The sequence below is a fragment of the Camelina sativa genome, chromosome 15 (assembly GCF_030686135.1).
Source record: "Camelina sativa cultivar CO46 ecotype springtype chromosome 15, ASM3068613v1".
NCBI lineage: Eukaryota > Viridiplantae > Streptophyta > Magnoliopsida > Brassicales > Brassicaceae > Camelina > Camelina sativa.
The window spans coordinates 9,816,891-9,837,373 of NC_141894.1; the positions used below are offsets into that span (position 1 = coordinate 9,816,891).

The window sequence follows — 20,483 nt, forward strand, 5'->3', positions numbered from 1 at the left end:
ATATGGTTCTTGATCTCTGAGGTTCCTTCTTTGCCTTTTAACTTTTTATGCTTCGATTTTGTCATTTTTCTCTGATTCTATGATTATTCATTTCTCTGATCTGCTTTCGAGATTTTTTTTTTTTGTTTTTTTAATTTCCATTGGATTTAGCTTACCTTTTTGTGAGGGTTCATGCCTGATGATCGCACATTAATTGTTTGATTAACTCGTCGAATTTGCTTGTTTTTTATATAAAAAATTATTGAGTTCGGAACAAGACGATGGTGTTTTTCAATAAAAAAAATTATTCAGTAGCTTCCTTCCCTTACAAGTTACAAAGTTGTACAGCTAGAAATCATCACCCTTCAAGTTCTATTTACTAAGCCACCCAAGTAACTTGAATGCAAGTTTTTCTCTGTTGTTCTAAATCTCTCCTTATAAGAAAGGAAACGATTTACACTTGAAGACAAATAAGGGAATATATAGAAAGTTATATTTCCGACGTGTGGGCAGCTATTGCTAAAAGGCGTGTTCAAGGATCAGTACTCAACAGACTGGCAAACAATCCTTCAACTAACTTCGGGCAACCAGCAGGATCGGCTTCATGGCTTCCTCATTCGGTATATTTTCCAAATTGCGGTTCATTCACTTTGGTGGGAACGCAATAGAAGACGACATGGCGAATCTCCTATTACTGCAGGCCAACTAGCTAGTTAAGCGGCTTGAGCAACAAATCCAAAATCAATTTTTAGCTCTTCAACTGTTCAACAGATGGGAACCGACGTTACGACAAAGGCTTACTACTATGGCTGAGTACTAGACTGTGATTTTCCTTTCTTTTAGTTATTTATTTATTATTTTTTTTTTTTTGTCAACCCTTTCTTTTAGTTATTTAGCTTTCTTTTAGGTATTTATTTTCGAATCTAATTTAATATTATATTAAAAAAAAGAGAATATATAGAAAGCAAACAAAATATGGAAACAAAGAAACGATTTCTTGAATGCAAGTTTGTTTTTGTTTACTCTGTTGTAAGCTCTCTTTTTAAAAAGAAACGATTTCGACTAATTATTATGTACTTGGAGTCAAATCTATATATACATTTTTTAAGTATATTTTGGGTTCTCCCTTTTTATTTGTATTTATTTAAAAGTTTATCTATAAAGTTAATCCCTAAAAATTTCCAAAAACAATATTATTTCAGATTTTGTTTTCTAAATATTTTACATTCCATTCCAACTAAAAAAATTACAGCAATCAATATGGAAACAGAAACTATAATATATTTAATCACACATTCTATTGTGTTTTCAAAATATTTTATTTCCGAATACTTTGCAAACAAAGAAAACAACAATTTGATTCTTATTTTGTTTTCCAAAACCTATGAGCTTTGATTTCTAACGTAGGAAAAACTTTGATTCTCATTTATTTAAATATTATGATTAATATATATAAACTTAATAAATATTAAAATATTACAAATATGTAAAATTAAAAAAGTTTAAACTATTGTATAATATGGTTGTATAGTAGATGAGTTATAAAAGAGAATATGTCTGAATTAATAAAATATCATTAAATTTGTGCTAACATAGGTTAAATTCTTATTTTATTATTTGTCAACACTATAAATATTAGAATATTTGATATATAAAATCTAGTTGATTTATTTAAGACTGTGTAAAATAATTATATCATTAAGAAAATATGACTTAATCACAGCGTATAAATTACTTATTATGTATTTAAATCCCTTATTTTTTTTGTTACAATAATTAAAAATTAAATTAGAATCCGAACTACTAAACAAACAACTAAATATAACAAACAAATGGTCATGAAATGTATTACGGGTTAAAAAATTAATATAAACATTTAGCCACACAAACGGCCGGAAAATTTAGTTATTTGTCCATTTACAAAACATTCAATTTTTAACAAACAAATACAACATAAATATAAAAATAAGAAAAAATATTGTGGGTTAAAACCTAGTTAGACAATAGAAAGCCAAAAAAAGTAAAAAAAAAAAAAAAGTAATAGAAGTACAAATTTAAGAGGAAAAAGGAAAATAGTCATAATTGATGGGTGCGGGAGGCATATAAATACATATGGCGACAAAGATGAGAAGCAAAACCCTAATTAGATAAAGAAGATTCAGAAGCACGTTTTCTTCAGACATCAATGACTAAACCTGAGCTTCCAGAGGATCTGGTAGAGGAAATACTCTGTCATGTTCCGGCCACTTCCCTGAAACGATTAAGATCAACTTGCAAACGATGGAACCGTTTATTCAACGATGATGGGAGATTCGCAAGAAAGCACTTGGATAAAGCCACAAAGCAGTTTATGGTTCTCATGTTGACAAACCAGTACAGTATCAGTCCGGTGAGCATCGATCTCAGTAGAACCATTCCATCTGTAGAGGTAAAAGCTGAATATAGCCTAATCGATCCTCAACCTGAATATTCAGCTAAATTGGATATAGAACGAGTCATTCACTGTGACGGAGTGTTGTTATGCACCTTCTGGACTAACATGTCTAGAATCGTGGTTTGGAACCCGTGAACCCGTTAACTGGTGAACAAAGGTGGATCAGAACCGGCGATCGTAGCGAAGGTGTCCGCGCCTTTAATATCGGATACGTTAACAAATCCTGCAACAAGAGCTACAGAGTCTTGAGCTATTATTATAATAAAAACAATTTTGAAATGTACGAGTTTAACTCTGACACATGGAGGAGTCTTGGTGATATATGTCCAGGCTGGCGCTTATCGGCATATATGTCTGTGTCCTTGAAGGGGAGCACTTACACGTTTGCTGGTGATGAAACAAAAACGCTCCCAAATCTATCCTTGCTCAAAATCGATTACTCAACAGAGAAATCTGTTCATGTGCGTCTTCCTTGTGATCAGGGTATTCCATTAGAAAATAGTATCCTTTCAGTTGTTAGAGAAGAGAAGCTTGCGTTTTTATCACAGCGAGATGAAAGATCCAAGACTGAGATATGGGTGACAAATAAGATTGATGAGACGACCAAAGAAGTTTCTTGGAGCAAGGTCTTAGCATTGGATCTGAGCCGTCATCATCGAATTTTGGATTGTGGAAGTTTCTTGTTAGATGAGGAGAAGAAAGTCTTGGTGTATTGTGGTTTATTGAATTGTTATGATATAGAATGTGTCAAAAATAATATAGACATTGTTGGGGAGGATAATATAGTCACAACATTGGAATTTGTAGCCGATAAAGTGGACGTATGTCCGCAATCTATTATTAATTATGTTCCAAGTTTGGATAAAATCAAGCAAGCAAAAGCTCAAGGCAAAAGGAAAAGAGGTGGCGACTAAAACAAGCTCTATACATGCATGGGTGTGACTAAACCTCTTCTTTTTTTTTTTTTTTTGGGTTGTGTTTTTCTTGATTTAACATTGGTCATATGTTCTTTGAATCTTTGAACTGTTATTTATTTCATTCAGTTGCAAATATTATTACAAATTAAAACGAACCCCAAATTACTTTGTAATACAACTTAATTTGCTCTGTTTTTCTTTTATAAGCTGACACATAAGAAGATGTGTTTTGGTCATGTATGAAACTGTGGTTAAAACGTAAAATTAATTAAGCAAATAATGAAAAGAAGAGAGCCATATGATTGACTTTTGACCCAGCACTGCATCTTCCTCTCATTTCAAAAATTGTATCCCACGTACGTGCATAACATTCTTAACAGTCGTTGGCCACAATGTTAAAAATCACTAAAAAAACATGTTGTAATGCCAAAATGATCCATCAATCTATTAGAAAAAAGGGAATTAAATTTAAATAATTAGGAGATCACGTGTAATGTTCAATTCTTCAGATCCAAAAACCATCAAATATTCAAAGTTCTTAAACTATTTTTCAAATTTGAATTTTTCTTAATTCAAAGTTCGTAAACTATTTTTCAAAAACTTGCTTGAATGCATTAATTATGTCCAAAGTTCAAAGTTCAAAGTTCAAAGTTTGTTGGAAACAAAAAAGTATATATATATATATATATATGAATCTAGAGTAGACAAATTCAAAGAATCTTGGCCAACTATGCTTAATTATGTCCAAAGTTTTGTTCAAATCAGGCGAGCTGGATGCAAAAGGAAAAGAAGTGACTATATAACCTAGCTCTACATTTAATCTCTTCCTTCCCTTACAAGTTACAAAGTTGTACAGCTAGAAATCATCACCCTTCTATTTATTAAGCCACCTGTATTTCTACAATGAATTTCTTTGAGGGAGGAAACAAATTCAATAACACTATCTCTCTAAGAAATCGGATCAAAGTAAACAAGCAAAGAAGAATTGAAATCTCTTGGTAAACAAGTTAGGGTTTTTCTCAAGAACAAAGAGGAATTAGGGTTTTTGTATTAATTGCTGGATGATCTTACAATGAGAGGATTGCTCTCTATTTATAGGTTTCTAAGATCTAAAGAATATATTCACTTTCCTAATTATGGTCGAACTGATTAGGAAAGTCCTTCCTTTTTCGCTAGGTCGGCCGCAGGGTGAATTGAGACGTCGGTCTGTCACCTCGGCACTGGGCTTCTCGGCCTTATTGGGCCTTCAGAGATGAAGTCCAAGTTGCGGTCGAACTCCTGGTTTAGATAACCGGTTCCTTTAGTCGGGTATAGATCGGTATGTTGGGGGTGCTAATTCCCGCACCAACAATTAGTCCCCCCTCAGTTCGGTACATTCAGAAATTAATTCGAATGTCCGGACTCTAAGAGAGAATATCCGATTTAATCCGTAAAGAAATCCGAATCTAATTACTTGGATCGTCGCATCGCTTTGCCACCCATTGGTTGAATGACACGTGTCCGACGCGTCGCTTCTGTCAGCTCGGAAGCTGAAACGTCGCGTAGGCTGAGTAGGTAATTATTACTCCGCGTAGGGCTGTCGCTCATTCTTTGCTATAAATACTCGACCCCACTCTTTATTTTCACTTTTTGCCGATTTGTCAAAGGTATTTGCTCTGTTCTCTCTCTTCTTCCTTTTTGATTTGTTGTTACTTCCGTAAGCCTTCTTCCACACTCTTCGGCGATCTGCGTTATCCTTCACCTCAGCAATGAATTTTTCGTCCTCCACGGAAAACGATCCACTGATCCGTAAAAATTCCAGCAAGAGGCTTCCCCAGACTATCAGATCGGACCTGGGCGACGTGTCAAACAGATCCGAAGAGAGAGCCGAATGCTCTTCGAGACACAGGTCAAATGAAATCCCGACCTTGTCAGTTCCTTCTCTAGTCGATGAAGAGATCCACGGGAATCATGGCAACGCTGCTTCGACCTCTGATCTCCCGTCAGACAATATGAACGAAGGAACAACACGACTCGCACCAGACGGGGTCATGATCGAAGACATCCTTTCTCGGCGAGATCACCGAGGTCAGCTTGGGGGCGAGAAGACGACTAGTGAAGCCGATTCGGTGCGCACAATGCTGAACTCGTGCGGCTTACGGGATTGCGGCTTCCACATCATTATTCCCGGAGAGCACCAGCGTCCATGGAACCCGCCACTTGGGTATATCTGTCTATATGAGGGTCTCTTTTCCAAATGCCGATTGTGGTTTCCTCTTCCTAGCCTGCTCACCCGATATGCACATCGCTGCCAGATCCCGATATGTCAGCTCTCCCCGGGAAGTATCTGTAACTTTGTCGCCGCTCTCACCATTGCGGCCGAAGCAAAGTTTACCTCGGTGTCGAGTGTTTCGAGCAATTAACAAATTTTAAGAATGCCCAAGGAAGCGCGTCATGGATGGTCAACACAAAACCGATTCATAATTTCCTTCCCGGGAAAAAAGTCAGCAACTTCAAGAAATTGAAGGCTCGCTACTTCTATGTCCGAGTTGATGATCGCTCTTTCGAAAGTCCGAGATGCGGTCAACAAAGAGTGTGGAACATGTTGCCCAGTATCATCCCGTCCCTTGTTTGTTTTGATTGGACACCCGTGTTCTGACCTGATCTTGATTTTCAATGTTTTGCAGCTCGCCCAAGCTCAGCTCGAAAGCTTCCGTCCGAATTTCAACACGTTAGGGACGTCCTTTTCGCGGGAGTCAATCGTAGCTGGGATCAGATTACCCGATAGCGCGTCGAAGAAGCTATGGGCAAGACGAAGACCAAATTTACAAGTTTCGCAAGTTCACTGGGTCAGTCCTCCGAGGTCCCAGTGACAACAGTTGTCAGGGCCGAAACACTCCGATCCGTAACCCCGAACGATGAGCCGATCGTTGATCCCGAGTCCGAGCAAGCAGGGAATGAATTTATCAACTTTGAGAACTCCAATGACGGCCTGATCACACCTGATCTCGGGCATGAAGCTTCCAATGCCTTGCTTCCGCCTCCACCAGTCGAATCTGTCGTTCCAGAGTAACTCGCCCCTGAACCGAGTAGCAGTTCCAAAAAGAAAAAGTCCAAAAGGATAATAGTAAGGACAAAGGCAAAGGAAAAGGTTCCGCTCAGGTGACAGGCCGGAAACGTTCTGCGGAAGAGGCCGGAATCGAATCCTGTGACCACTTCCGAGTTGAACGGGATACCGATCGATCTGATCAATTTTGCTTTGACTACTTTGGGGAAATGCCTCTCGTTTGCAACAAGGAAGCTGCCGGGGAGTTGTGCAGGCAACTTAAGGTGTACTCAGTCATATTTAATTTAATTGTCATAATCGTAGGGATTAATGTTGATCTTGGGAACCAAAATTTTAAAATATGGATCCCAGAATTATCTCAAGTTTCCGAATATATCTCAGATCAATTTTCTAAAACTTGGTAACAAAGTTTTCAATAAATACGAATATTGTTGTTTCTTTTATTCTCGAATACTTAATTTAATTTTCATAATCAAGCTTATTGCCAAATTATCTCAGTTAGCTGTTAAAAAACACTTAATCCGGAGAAGATCTTCATACATTTATAAAATATACGGTAGTTATTGCGATTTACCAAAAATAAACCAAAATTCTAAAATTTTGCATAAGAATATTTGGTTAGAACCCTACACTCTATAAATACAACCTCATTCTGCTTTGTTTAAACATAGCAAATCCACTCTAAACACACCAAAGTAAGGAAATGTTTTTGCAGTTTACGTCGGCTGGAGTTTCGCTCTTCACGAAAGCTGTTTACATGGAAGTACTCAATCCCACCGTCTTCGTTCTTTGATCTCTTCTTGGTAAGTTTCTCTGTTTTTTATCCATCCATTTGAAATATCTTCAAAATGAGTGTAATATTTTAGTCACTTTCATGTACATATCAGCTCTAAACACAAACAAGAGATAGAGAAGTACATATCTTTCTCTCTCAAGCTTATAAACTAAAGTAATTTAAAAAATGGTTCAATGAACCTTTGTTTTGAAGTGTTTAAACTAATGAAATTGTTACAGTTGTTCGAATGTTCAGAATGGAAGACTCATAATGAGATTGACAAGATACTAGGGTAAGTTTTAAGCTTTTGGTTATTTAAATATGTGTTTCTATCTGACCCTTTCAATGATTCATATTTTATAATAATCTTCACTATGATCTTATGAATATAATCTTATGTTTTTCTGATCCTCTATGTCGCTTTATGCAAAAGCTGTTGGTGCAGTGGCTATATATATGCTCAAGAGTATTCCTCATGTTTCCTTCTAATTTTTAAATCTCACATTAAAAAATGTGTTATACACGTGAATAATTATTTTGTTGGAAACTCTTCTATGGGATAATTTAGCAACTCAAGACGGATCTTTTTCGTACTTATTTCTTATGAGTTTGATTTCTTTTTATTTACTTCTGCTCTTCAACCATTGTTTTCTTATATTATGTTTCTTACGTTATGGTTGTCTAAGTTGCAGGTTAGTTCATGCTTTTAAAGGTTACAAGATATGTCATTGCATGTTAACTCTCGATGGAGGGACCTTTAGACTCTATCTGAATATCATACAAGTTTGACTTTTTGGTACCACCAATGAACAAGACTCCGGAAGAGGAAGCTAATCCAGAGACGAAGATTGTCGTGGAAGCACAAGAACTTGCCGGCATTGAGGTCTAAGATTGTGCCTGTTACGGGAGATACGAAAGAAGGAATGATTTCTATTTTACTATGTTCTGATGGTTTTGTAACGTGTACGACTATAACCATTGAAATAGCCGAAAGTTGCTATCACTTGTGTATGAAAATCATTTGATCATTTTTATTATTATAATTGTTATAAACTACGCCAAACCAACCACCTTATGTTGTTAAACCTTCTTTTTTTTTGTATAACCTTTTTCCAATTAAATTTCACAAAAATATGAAAATAATTATTTTATGCACGCTACTTTTACAAAATAAATGTTTATCCGCAGGTTAAATCCGTTTATGTCCCTCTTAACTAAATTCTGGTAGCTTATTTAAAATTAATAATTTGTAATAAAGGTGAATTACTAAAAGCTTCTAATTTAATATTTAACTAGGTAATAATTCTGAGCACGGGTTGAATATTTTTTACATATAAACCACATAATTTAATTTTATAATATTATTAGATTTATAATATGCCCGTTGCACGAAACTATTAAATTTTATTATTAAAGTTACTTTTAAAACTACCCGTTTTTCTATGTTATTTTAAAAAAAAATACTTATTTATATGTCCATTTTCAAAAATACTTTTTCTTATATACAAAATAATTAAATTCTAAACTCTAAAGTTCAAATGCTAAATCTTAGCTCCTTAAAACTATATTCTGAGTGTAAAATAGAGAACCCAGATGGCTGTGTTTAATCTTAGCTACATTAGCTGACGAAGATAATGTTCATGTTTATCCTTGACATGGGTTCAATATTATACATATACACTAAAATATTGACAAAACACCATAAATGAGCGACAAACTCAATTTTGTGGGAAAATACTAATATTATTTAAAATAATTGACATAAAAGGGTTTATTATTTTAACGGATATAAGTTTTACCAGGTTTGTTTGAACATAAATTTTAGATAAAAATACGAAATCAGAATATAGATAGATAAATTCAAGTCTCCAACTTTAACTAATTTGGGTAAAAATTGACTATACGACATGTAATGAGCTACTTTGGAACAGGTACTTTGAGAATTTTATGTAGTTTTGAAAATAATGAAATAGTTTTTGATACTTATAATTTTTTAAAGAGATAATTTCAACTACCTATATAAACACTTAATATTCAACAGAGAATTCAAGTATCCTATCTAAAATTCTTACCCAATCCCTATTAATAAAAATTTCCTAACGAGTAATTATATAAAAGATAATGCTCATAGGACAGAAAAATTATGATGGATATGGGACGGAATGGGACAAGACAGGACGGGATGTGATAAAATGGAACGGGATATGAAATTCCAAAATAGGTATGTTTAGCTATCTAGGTTACATACGCATAATAATTCAAAATAAGACCAAATTGAAATCTGAAATTTGGGATTAATATCAATATTGTACAATTAGAACTTATATTAAAAATATTTTGATTAAAATTTAAATAAACTGGAGAGATGAGGATCACGTGCGATGTTCAATTCTTCAGATCCAAAAAACCATCTTAACGTTTTTATAAAAGATCTAACGGCACAGATTTATTGTTGACGAAAACTCCCACGTGACTTGATCACACCGAGACACTGTGTGTTTTCCTTGTTTTTTTTTTTCCCCAAATCTAATCTGAATCCGTCGAGACTAGAGCCCTAAAAGAGCTTTGCTTGCTCCTCCTGAACATCGAGCGCGATTCATCTACGAAGGCCGAAGCAAGCGTTTTCCCTCGGGATATATATGGTTCTTGATCTCTGAGGTTCCTTCTTTGCCTTTTAACTTTTTATGCTTCGATTTTGTCATTTTTCTCTGATTCTATGATTATTCATTTCTCTGATCTGCTTTCGAGATTTTTTTTTTTTGTTTTTTTAATTTCCATTGGATTTAGCTTACCTTTTTTGTGAGTGTTCATGCCTGATGATCGCACATTAATTGTTTGATTAACTCGTCGAATTTGCCTTTTTTTTTTTTTTTTTTTTTTTTTAAATAATTAGATCACGCAAATGATAATTTCGGGATAATGGTTATATTTAGTTAAAATATGCAAAAATCAGATTTTTTAAAATTCTGACTTTGTGTAATTTAGATTTGTAAATGTGATTGATGTCTTTTGCCAGGAAAGAAGAAGATTTTGCGACTTTGATAATTTTGAATTACTAGATTTTAAGATAAGAAACAATGTCGTCTGATTCACCGAACTTGCCTCCTCCTGCTGCGGTAACAATACCAGATGATCAGCCTCCACCTCCTCCTCCTCCTGCTGCTTCTGCATCCCCTGTTGTTGTAGAAGCTGGAAGCGATGGTTCACCTAAAGGTGTTGCATCGAAACTATCTGCTTCTGGGATATCAACGTGGGCTAAAAATTTGAAAGTTCCTCAGCCGTTTGCTTCCACACAAAACGACTCTGGTGTGGAGAATAACGAAAAGTCTGCTTTTGCAAAGTTTACGAGTGGGTTAGGGCTTCGTTTATCTCCGAAATCTCCTCAACCTAATGAGGCCACGGAAGGGACGACTTCAGCAACTGCTACAGAATCTAGTTTCATTGGGACGATTACGAAAGGTTTGGTTGATACTTCGAAGAATGCTGTCAAGGCAGTACAAGTCAAGGCTCGACATGCTGTGTCTCAAAACAAAAGAAGATATCAGGTGAAATTTACTTATACTAATAAGTTTTTGTGTCATATGATAGCTTGTTTCCTCATATGAAACCAAATGTTACTTGTGGTTTAGGAAGGAGGATTTGATTTGGATCTGACGTACATAACAGAGAACATCATTGCAATGGGGTTTCCTGCTGGTGATATGAGTTCTGGCTTTTTTGGATATGTCGAGGTGAGTCATTTTTTAGCATGTAATCGTTTTCCCTGGATTTTTTTTAAAGTTAATATGATATGACCAATGTTTGTTCAAATCGTTGTAGGGTTTCTACCGTAACCAAATGGAAGAAGTTATCAACTTTCTTGAAACTCAACACAAGGTACTATTACTAATTTGCTAGCACAACAAATTAATCGCTTATCTTTGGCCATATGATGAAACTTTTGCTGTTTTTCTTGTTTATCTTATAGTTCTCTCTTTTGTATCACTTGGAAATTCTTAACATGGAGACTGGTTCACTTCACCTTCTGTTATTAGTTCTTGATCATATGCAGCTCTGCCTAATTAGATATTGTCGAGTGGATGGTTCCACTCAAATTGAAGAGGCTTGTAACATATTTTTCTTGTAGACTTATATTAATTTTCTTGACTTTTGTGATATTAGTTGGATTTCAGGGATATAAGAATTTATAGTTGGTATCGATATTCATATTATGTCTATTTATTTCGATCGTGTATAATGTCGTCTTGCCATCTTCCTTGTGGAAATTAATTTATGCATGATGCGTTTTGCAGTTAGCTACAGCCTTGATAGGTTCTGCTCTTCTCTTGTGCTATTCATATAATTCATTTCTTCCTTTTTTTTGTAGGCAAAATACAAGGTTTACAATCTTTGTTCAGAGAGGTTGTATGATGTATCCTTATTTGAAGGGAAGGTATGCCATCCTTTATCTTCCTCTTTCCTTGCATTTGGCAAACACATGGCCTCCTTAAGAAAGAATGGCTTTCTCAAAATTAAGAAACTGTGTAGATCATCCAATGCACTATTTCAAGTTTCTTTAGTTCTGATGTACTTATGAAACAGTATCCATCAAAATATTGTTTACATTGTTGCATATGCACAAAGCTCTGAATTTTGTCAGATTTTCTCATCTCTTGCCTGAATTATTGGACATGATCATATAAAAACCTGCTGCAGTGAAGTGGCTTAATTCTCTGTTACAGATAATGTAGCCACTTCTTCTATACATCATGATTTCTTTTTCTAATACTATTATGTTCACATAATGCGGGCACAGTTGTTAACTATTTACCATCTTCTGCACGTTTTAGCGTCCCTATACATCTTATTTTTTGCTGATTATTTTGCCTCCAGGTGGCCAGTTTCCCGTTTGATGATCATAATTGCCCGCCAATCCATTTGATCACCTCATTCTGCCAAAGTGCATATTCATGGTTAAAGGAGGACATTGAGAATGTTGTGGTTGTTCACTGTAAGGCTGGCATGGCAAGGACAGGGCTTATGATTTGTAGTCTTCTGCTGTATCTGAAGGTAAGAAATTCATTTTAACGTTGTATAAAACAATCCATGACAGGGAACCAATCATGTTTCCTTTTCTTATTTAGTTCTTTCCGACTGCCGAAGAGTGCATGGATTTCTACAACCAGAAACGATGTGTGGATGGAAAAGGACTTGTGCTACCCAGCCAAATTGTAAGTCTATTTTTGTAATTTATATAATTAAGCCGCTCATGAAAACATTTTTACTCTTCTGCGGAAAATTAAGTCTGTTTAATCATTATTTGTAGAGATATGTGAAATACTTTGAACGAATTTTAACCTACTTCAACGGGGAAAACCAACCTGGCCGTAGGTAAACATCTTATTGACTTATTCTATACCTTAATATAGCATACAGTTGTTTATTGAGTTCGAACATTTTCTTTTGTTAGGTGTATGCTTAGGGGATTCCGGCTCCATAGGTGTCCCTATTGGATTAGGCCATCCATCACTATTTCAGATCATAATGGTGTGTTGGTCGATCCATGACAACATATAAAGCCAGTATCATGCAGAACTAACATCTTACTGTAAATTATATGCAGGTGTTCTCTTTACCACGAAAAAACATCCTCGGACCAAGGATCTCTCGGTACGTCATTGTTATTACCTTGTCGTTATCTAGTATATGTTATCTAGTATTTTGTAAATTCACATTAAGTGGTTTTTATGATTTTGCAGCCAGAAGACTTTTGGTTCAGTGCCCCAAAGAAAGGGGTTATGGTCTTCGCCTTACCCGGAGAGCCAGGCCTAACAGAATTGGCTGGGGACTTCAAAATCCATTTTCATGACCGCCAAGGAGATTTTTACTGGTTAGCAAGCTAGTACCTCGTTATCCAAAACTCATTACCAACATCGCTTTTATATTTTGCTTCTCTCACCACTATTTTTTGCATGCTCTTCTCAGCTGGTTAAACACGACAATGATGGAAAATAGAGTGATCCTAAAAACAAGTGAGCTTGACGCGTTTGACAAGGTTAATATACTTGGATTGAATCATTGACTTTGTGTGTGATGTCTGATTTGGGGGTCTTTTCTCCATCATTCCTCCGGTTTGAAATGATATATCTTTGTGTTTGGCCTTTGTTCCAATGCAGAGAAAGCTACCATCGCCTGGATTTATGGTTGAAGTTGTTCTTGCTGATATAAATGCAACAATCCCTACGAACCCTAGTTCTGAAACAGCATCCACAACACCGGAAGAAACTCCAGCAGCTAATTCTTCCCCTGTAGACGGCTCTGCATCGGTTCGAGGACCCAATAAAGAAGCAGAGAATCCTGATAAGGACGATGTGTTCTCTGATAACGAAGGAGACTCAACTGGCCCGACTAAAACCACATCATCGGCTTCTTCTCAAACCCCAGAAGCCAAACGGAGCGCAGATGAAACCTCTGTTCTGGCTAAAGCGACTGAGAAAGTGTCTATTTCTGGAAACAAGGGATCATCACAGCCCGTGCAAGGAGGTACTGTTAGCAAGGCTGAAGCAACAGAGAAACCCTCTGGGGCTGGGGTCAATCCTTCTTCAAGCTCAGAGAGTGAGTTCAAGGTCATGGCGGCTGATGCATCAGTGTTCTCATTTGGAGATGAAGATGACTTTGAAAGCGATTGAAGAAAGGGTGATCAAAAGCAGGAAGATGTGTACATAAAAACAGGGAATGTTAAATCCATTCATTGTGTTGTGATGTTGAATTCTACGGGTTTTTTTTTTTTGCTTTACCGTATCGCTGTGTTCTTTTTAGTATTATACTGCACAAAATTATACATTGGTTGCTTACGTCTTTGTGTTATGACTTTAATATCTATACTATTAAAATGGAAGCATTATTTACAAGGCAAAATGAATCATGAAATATATGACATAAAATAACCCTGAATAAATTAAAAAGCATACAATACAAAAGGATATTAAAGTAAATTTGATAATAAAAATTCACGGATCCTATATGCCCTGGATTAATTCTGTTCGGATCATGTATTAACTGTTCAGAACTGTTTTTCATACTCCCGTATCCAAACAGAATCGAAACAAGCATCTGTAATAAAATTCAAAAAGGTAAGTAGTTTTGCGTAAACAATTTAAGGAAACAATAATTTTGATATTTATGTATATGTTTAATTTGGGCAATTAATTTCGAAATTGTATATATGTAAACTTATTTAATTTAATTTTATATTTTGAGATATATCCGGAAACAATAAATTATGATGTTACCTAATATACAAAATCATCTAAATGTTTATAGAAATAATTTAATTCGGTATCTATTAAAATCGAGCAATTAAATACAAAATTGTATATATGTATAAAAATATAATTTGGTTATATATTGTGAGATATCTGTAAACAATATTTATGATTTTATATTATGATTTCAAACATATGTATTACATATATACAGTATGTTTAAATCTTGGATACTGAATTAAGATATACATACGTTTGAAACTACTTATAACTTATCATTTTATCAATGCATAAATGTGCGGATCCGAAAACATGTTACAACTAAAGTAAAACAACAGTATTTTAAATATGTTTTTTTTTCTTCAGCTTATCTAGCATAAGCATGTACAAAACAAAAGATAAAAGAATGTTAACTGACACGGCATGTATGTGTGATTCTATTAACTGAATGTTTCAAAGAAATTATTTTTCTTCATCAAATACTTTATTTTGTTTTGAATCAAACTATTACGTGTTTGTGTACTAAATATGTAGGAACATGATTTTGAGGAAATGAGAAAAGAATAATGGGACGGAAACGGGATGGAAGGAGGAATAAGATGAGATTAAAAATTTTCAAAAATCAAAATCCAGGATCATGTTAGAATTAAAATAATTAATGCTTCCAATATATTATGTAACATATTTTTCAATTTATCTAACAAAAAAATGTCAAAAAAATATTCAAAAGAAAAAAGAAAAAACATTAAACTATGTTCTATAATAGATAAAAAAAAAATCAACCATAGTTATGAGACATATACACGACATGATGAATTTTATGTCCTAAATTAGACATACCATCTTTCTGTTACTATTTTTTAATATAATTGTTTTTACTGATAACAAAAACAAATTTGATCATTTTTTTGTCTAAACCGAATTAAAAATAAATCAAATACTAAACTGATACAAAAAAGTTTGGATTATGAATGTTAATAACATTTATTAAAAATCTGTTTACAAACATAATCCGCATGTACGTAATAAATTATAAATGTGTTAGTAAATTTAGTTTTTAAAATTAACCCCGCACGTATGTGCGGGTCCGAATCTAGTTTGGAATTATAAAACAATCTGATTTCTTACCTCCTCGCAAGTAGAAATACTTCCAAAATCCACTTTTTTCCTTGGCATTTGGTCGAGTCTTCTACTTGTTTATCGAATAAACACACGACTACTCACGCCATGCGAAGTCTGACGATGAGGGTTTTACTTCCACGAACCACTTGCTCCCAATCCTATTCTTATCATATAGACCAATAAGCCTCTCAAATTTCGTCGAATCATATAAAACCCCTACTGAAAATAACATATTTGTGAATCCTTAATAGATAAATATTGTCTTGGTTTAGAGTTAAAGAGAAACAAGTTATTTAATTTGACCAAAGCAACGTACGTATTGCGCTTCCTAAACCATTTTTAGGAAGTGAGAATGATGATGTTTCATATTCTACGTATCCTTCCACCTTTATGGGAGAATCACTTCATCATAAATTAAGTGAATAACTTATCCACATGCAGATGCTACTTTTTTATATAGCATATTTTGTTGGACTGTAACCAACATTACTCAAAATTAGTATTAATCAAGGGAAACAATTTCTTGCTAGAAGAAAACTAATAAATTCTAAAATCAGTTGATGGTGTAATTTCTGCTAGTTTTTAGTTTGTTTTACTATTTGTAAGAAAAAAGGATTATTTAGAAAAAGTAATATTTCAAGTCATTCTAACTCACAGTGTAATTTGGAGTTTGATTTATTAGATACTGCTTCGTTTGCATCAAAGTTTGTTTCTAATATTATCTTTTAATTTTCATATACTTTTATCAAACCAAAGAAAGTAATAAGTATGTCTCAGCTAGAGAAACGCTGACACACACGGATAGGGAGATACCAGCTTTGATGCTCTGACTCGTATCTAGTGTTTATTTTGATACTATACGTTACATACTTGCATTTTACAAGTTTCTCTTTTGCTGTCAAGATATATTCCAATTTTCTCATATCATTAAATTTTGTAAAGCAAACATTAAGAAAATTAATATAAATTCACATTTCAATAAATTCGGGAAAAATAAAATTACATGTTTCCTTTTTCTCGATAATAATATTGTTACAGGAAAAATCAACCATGTTACACATTTTATTAAGTTATAATGTTGTAGTTACCAATTTGTATAATGGTATATAGTAGTAATAAAATCAGGAGAGTGTCTATCTCTTGCAGACCACTCCCTTGCCACCTACGCCACTGGCACAACTCATCTCAGGGAGCTCCAGTAATTTGCTCTGTCCACCGTTGCTTGCTTCGTTACCGGTGAACCTTGCGGCTGAACAGTCAGGTGCAAAAAGTCCGCTGGTCTGGAATTCTCTGTCACCACCCATCACAGGCATGTGGACTCCGATCTTTACTCGGCTAACGTAGTTAGACCTATAAGTCTGTCCCAAAACACCATCGACATTGTCGCTAAGGTCTTGGAACTTGAAGCCGAGGTCAAGATGAGCTAGACAGTCGTCTTCCTTCACGTCGTAGCCATGGATTCTTGAATCTTCCATTGTTATTGGCACCACTCTTGCTGTTATTTTAAGCAAACCCTCTACTTCAACCTGAAAATAAATACATTAATTGACTACTATTAAGCATTAAGTTTATATATGAAGATAGTATAATATTACTTGAGTTCATCTTTCATTGAATTTGTTCTTTTAAGCGACCGTGTGGCAAAAGTATAATAATTTTTAGGGCATACCTCGAGGTTGTTAGTGTCAGTGTTGACTCGCTTGACAGAGACCTGAGGGTACACTCCAGGGGAAGAAGTCCACGTGGCACCGTCTAGCTGAGGGAGTGAGATAACATTTCCGTCGAAAGAGACGGCGATACGGTCAATGGAATCGTCCCACGTGGCAGTCTTGAGGGCTCCGACGTATAAACGGTGAGTGCCGAAGAGCATGGCAATGGATTGGACCCATGTGAAGTCACGTGCCATACCAGGTCTACGTTTACCGATGAAATGTGCGTTGATGTGAAGGTTAGGATCAGAGATAAGGCAGAAGTTGGAGTCTTTCTTGCCGTGGAAGTAAAAGGTGAGACCATCTCCTCCAATGAAACGTGGGTCTTGGCAAACGGATCCTGGCTTGTCGCAATCTGCATCACAATGTATCATGAGTATTTAGCATAGATTAAGTAATTGAGTAATAAGGTATTTAAGGAAGAGATCGATGGATGAAGAGGACATACTGCAAAGAGGCTTGCAAGTGACGCAATCGACTTGACAAGAATGGGGACAAGCGGCAGGGCAAGTGTACTCAACTCCGTAACATGGAGATCCCTGCTTCCTACATCTGGCCCTTCTGACTCCTGCTCCTGCTTGGTCGTCTGATGGCGGGGGAACGTAAGGGGGAGAGCCAGGAGGAGTTGGGACGGAAGGTGTGGGAGTTGCGGGAGTTGAGCCAGGAGGAGTTGGGACGGAAGGTGTAGGAGTCGCGGGAGAGCCTGGTGGAGTTGGGACAGAAGGTGTAGGAGTCGCGGGAGTAGAGCCTGGAGGAGTTGGGACGGAAGGTGGAGTAGGAGTGGGACTTGGAACGGAGGGTGTAGGGGTTACAGGAGGAGAATATGGAGGGACTGGTGTCGTGGGCGTACCGGGAGGACTTGGCACGGAAGGTGTTGGAGTGGGGGGTGGTGGTGAAACTGGAGGAGTGGGACTTGGCACAGACGGTGTAGGAGTTGGAGGCGGCGGTGAAACTGGTGGAGTGGGACTTGGGACAGACGGTGTAGGAGTCGGAGGTGGTGGTGAAACTGGTGGAGTGGGACTTGGCACGGACGGCGTAGGAGTTGGAGGCGGTGGCGAAGCTGGCGGTGTAGGGCTTGGCACGGAAGGTGTAGGAGGTGGTGGTGAAACTGGAGGAGTGGGACTTGGCACGGACGGTGTAGGTGTTGGAGGCGGTGGCGAAGCTGGCGGAGTAGGGCTTGGCACGGAAGGGGTAGGAGGTGGCGGTGAAACTGGTGGAACAGGAGCGGGAGGAGTGTAACCACCGTCATCACCACCGTCATCGCCACCATCATCGTCAGGGGAAGGAGGGCCACATATGGGTTTGCAAGAGGCACATTCGACATGGCAACTGTCAGGACAGAACTTGGGACAAACATGTTCCAAGTTGTAGCAATGTTTGTACTTCTTGATTTTACATGTTGCGTGGCTTGGGTTCTTGGCTATTCCCGGTGGTGTATCAGCCATTGTTAATGCAAGAGATGCCAGGAGTATGCATCCCAATATTTGAAGTCGTGTGTGTTTGGCTAGATCCATTGCCAAACCGAACATATAAGATAGAAAGGTGTTTGTGTTTTTTCAGTTGTTGTGTGCTTTGGGATTTGAGTGTATGAATGAGGATGTGGTTCAAGTGCTCTGATACGGTTTATATAGATAGATATGTTGGGTTTTTAAATATCAAGTTGGGGTCTTTTTAATCTTTAAATAAGGGTTCCGATTTCTATGGAGCTTGCCTTTTAGGATAGCTACGTAATTTAACAATTATCAACACCTTTATACATAACTTATATTCTGTATATACAAAGATGCTTCAAGTATTTTTATTGATCGCAAAACGGGTTCTAGATATTAATAGTACGTACGTAGGAGATTAAAAGTTGCACAATATAATTGAGATTATTGATAAAAGAGTACTCCTCCAAACATAAGAAAGAAAGAAGATTACAAAACATATAAAAAGCTAACTAGTCTAGCATTGGAAAACAAAAAACCTTGTCCAATGAGAAAAGTTTTTTCATATCCTGGTGATCTGGTAAAATTTTCTAGAAAATAAATAAATATGATGGTATACTTGATCTTAATTTGGTTCGAAACTAATACTGATCATCACCAAGATTTGTATATGTTACTAATCCCGTAAATGCTTATATCATCGTAGTTGATATATGTAAACAATTTTAGCGACAAGTCAACTTCATATTTAAATTAACTAGGCAATAGATACAATTAGCCATTAGGTATCTTATAATAATACCTATAGCAAAACTGAGTTTTTATTCCAATTCACTTTATGCATTTCTACGTATTACATAAATGGGATATTACTTAAACGTGTCGCTATTTGCAAGTTTATGGGGGAATCACTTTGCGATGAAGTGATCGGCATGCTACTCTCGTGTGTGGTAGCACATTTTGCTGATTACGTGAAACAATCGATTAGTTAACTGATCAGTTTTATGATCAAATTGGATTCTATATATGTGAGTTTGACTTCAAATTCCGTAAAAAATTGCACAATAATTTGAGTTAGCGCTAGGTTTTAAATTTAATCTACATTGGTTTTTACCTCTTTTAATAAATAATTAAATATATTTCTATTAAGATGTCAAATCGTTTATTTAACGTTAGTTAACTTTATGCGAAGGACAAACACGCACATTAGAGGGGGAGAACAACCTTTGACCTTTTTGGGATCACATGATGAAAACAACACTGATAAGTCAAGCTATGACAACACCTTTACAGCTAGCTATATATGTTTGATTCATGTTTCTACTTTGTCTTAAATTTGAAGAAACATATTAGCCATTTAATATTTTCTCTGTTAGCGTTAACAAATTTCATCAAAATTAATATTATGGATCATTAGTTTGTAAGTAAGCTTTATATGTAAATTCCACTTACATGCATGCTTTCGACTTTATAATGCGACTCAAAGGAGGCACCGACTATACAGGTCTAAAGTCCATTATTTAATTTTATGTGTTCTACACTTCTGTTATAGACAACACAGTCTTAACTAAACGCGTACTGTATTATTGGCTTTGTGATTTTTTAAGATCGATTAGGTTAAACTTTTTACAATTTTTATCTTCTTTTAACACAAGAGTACTGTAGCACGGATTAAACTTTATCTTTTGTATAAAGAAATCCGCTTCCTTCACCTCTTAACCTGTCTCTTTATATAATTGATTATAAATTATCGGTTAAACTTATCTGTGTGAGTTTTACTCGTATAGTCAACATACATCTTCTTAGATTGATCGGCCTGAACCAGAC

General features: G+C 35.8%; 2 protein-coding genes and 1 pseudogene across 3 annotated transcripts; 2 read left to right on the forward strand and 1 right to left on the reverse strand.

Moving 5' to 3' along the window:
• The first annotated feature begins 1,836 nt into the window (after nucleotides 1-1,836).
• LOC109129086 (F-box protein ETP2 pseudogene) lies at nucleotides 1,837-3,327 on the forward strand (annotated as a pseudogene). The gene has a single exon (XR_015581629.1). The product of XR_015581629.1 is annotated as an F-box protein ETP2 pseudogene (transcript).
• A 6,126-nt stretch (nucleotides 3,328-9,453) lies between these two features.
• LOC104746329 (phosphatidylinositol 3,4,5-trisphosphate 3-phosphatase and protein-tyrosine-phosphatase PTEN2A) lies at nucleotides 9,454-14,048 on the forward strand. Its single transcript, XM_087489547.1, has 13 exons — nucleotides 9,454-9,809; nucleotides 10,168-10,696; nucleotides 10,781-10,882; nucleotides 10,971-11,027; nucleotides 11,518-11,583; nucleotides 12,024-12,200; nucleotides 12,275-12,361; nucleotides 12,457-12,521; nucleotides 12,601-12,677; nucleotides 12,754-12,800; nucleotides 12,890-13,020; nucleotides 13,116-13,185; nucleotides 13,307-14,048. Exons 2-13 carry the CDS (start codon nucleotides 10,229-10,231, stop codon nucleotides 13,817-13,819), a joined length of 1,860 nt encoding a protein of 619 aa, XP_087345673.1. The 5' UTR covers nucleotides 9,454-9,809; nucleotides 10,168-10,228; the 3' UTR covers nucleotides 13,820-14,048.
• Nucleotides 14,049-16,465: 2,417 nt separating this feature from the next.
• Nucleotides 16,466-18,825, reverse strand: LOC104746331 (uncharacterized). Its single transcript, XM_010467786.2, has 3 exons — nucleotides 17,675-18,825; nucleotides 17,187-17,581; nucleotides 16,466-17,043 (listed from the first exon to the last, which is right to left on the reverse strand). The coding sequence occupies exons 1-3, from the start codon at nucleotides 18,753-18,755 to the stop codon at nucleotides 16,651-16,653; spliced, it is 1,869 nt and encodes a 622-aa protein (XP_010466088.1). The 5' UTR covers nucleotides 18,756-18,825; the 3' UTR covers nucleotides 16,466-16,650.
• Between the last annotated feature and the right edge of the window lie 1,658 nt (nucleotides 18,826-20,483).

Coding starts and splice junctions, on each gene's coding strand:
- LOC104746331 (XM_010467786.2), bottom strand. CDS start 18,755: ATGTTCGGTTTGGCAATGGATCTAGCCAAACACACACGACTTCAAATA. Junction 17,582..17,674: donor CACTTGCAAGCCTCTTTGCA/GTATGTCCTCTT, acceptor ATTGTGATGCAG/ATTGCGACAAGCCAGGATCC. Junction 17,044..17,186: donor CTGACACTAACAACCTCGAG/GTATGCCCTAAA, acceptor ATTTATTTTCAG/GTTGAAGTAGAGGGTTTGCT.
- LOC104746329 (XM_087489547.1), top strand. CDS start 10,229: ATGTCGTCTGATTCACCGAACTTGCCTCCTCCTGCTGCGGTAACAATA. Junction 10,883..10,970: donor GCTTTTTTGGATATGTCGAG/GTGAGTCATTTT, acceptor AAATCGTTGTAG/GGTTTCTACCGTAACCAAAT. Junction 12,678..12,753: donor CACTATTTCAGATCATAATG/GTGTGTTGGTCG, acceptor AATTATATGCAG/GTGTTCTCTTTACCACGAAA.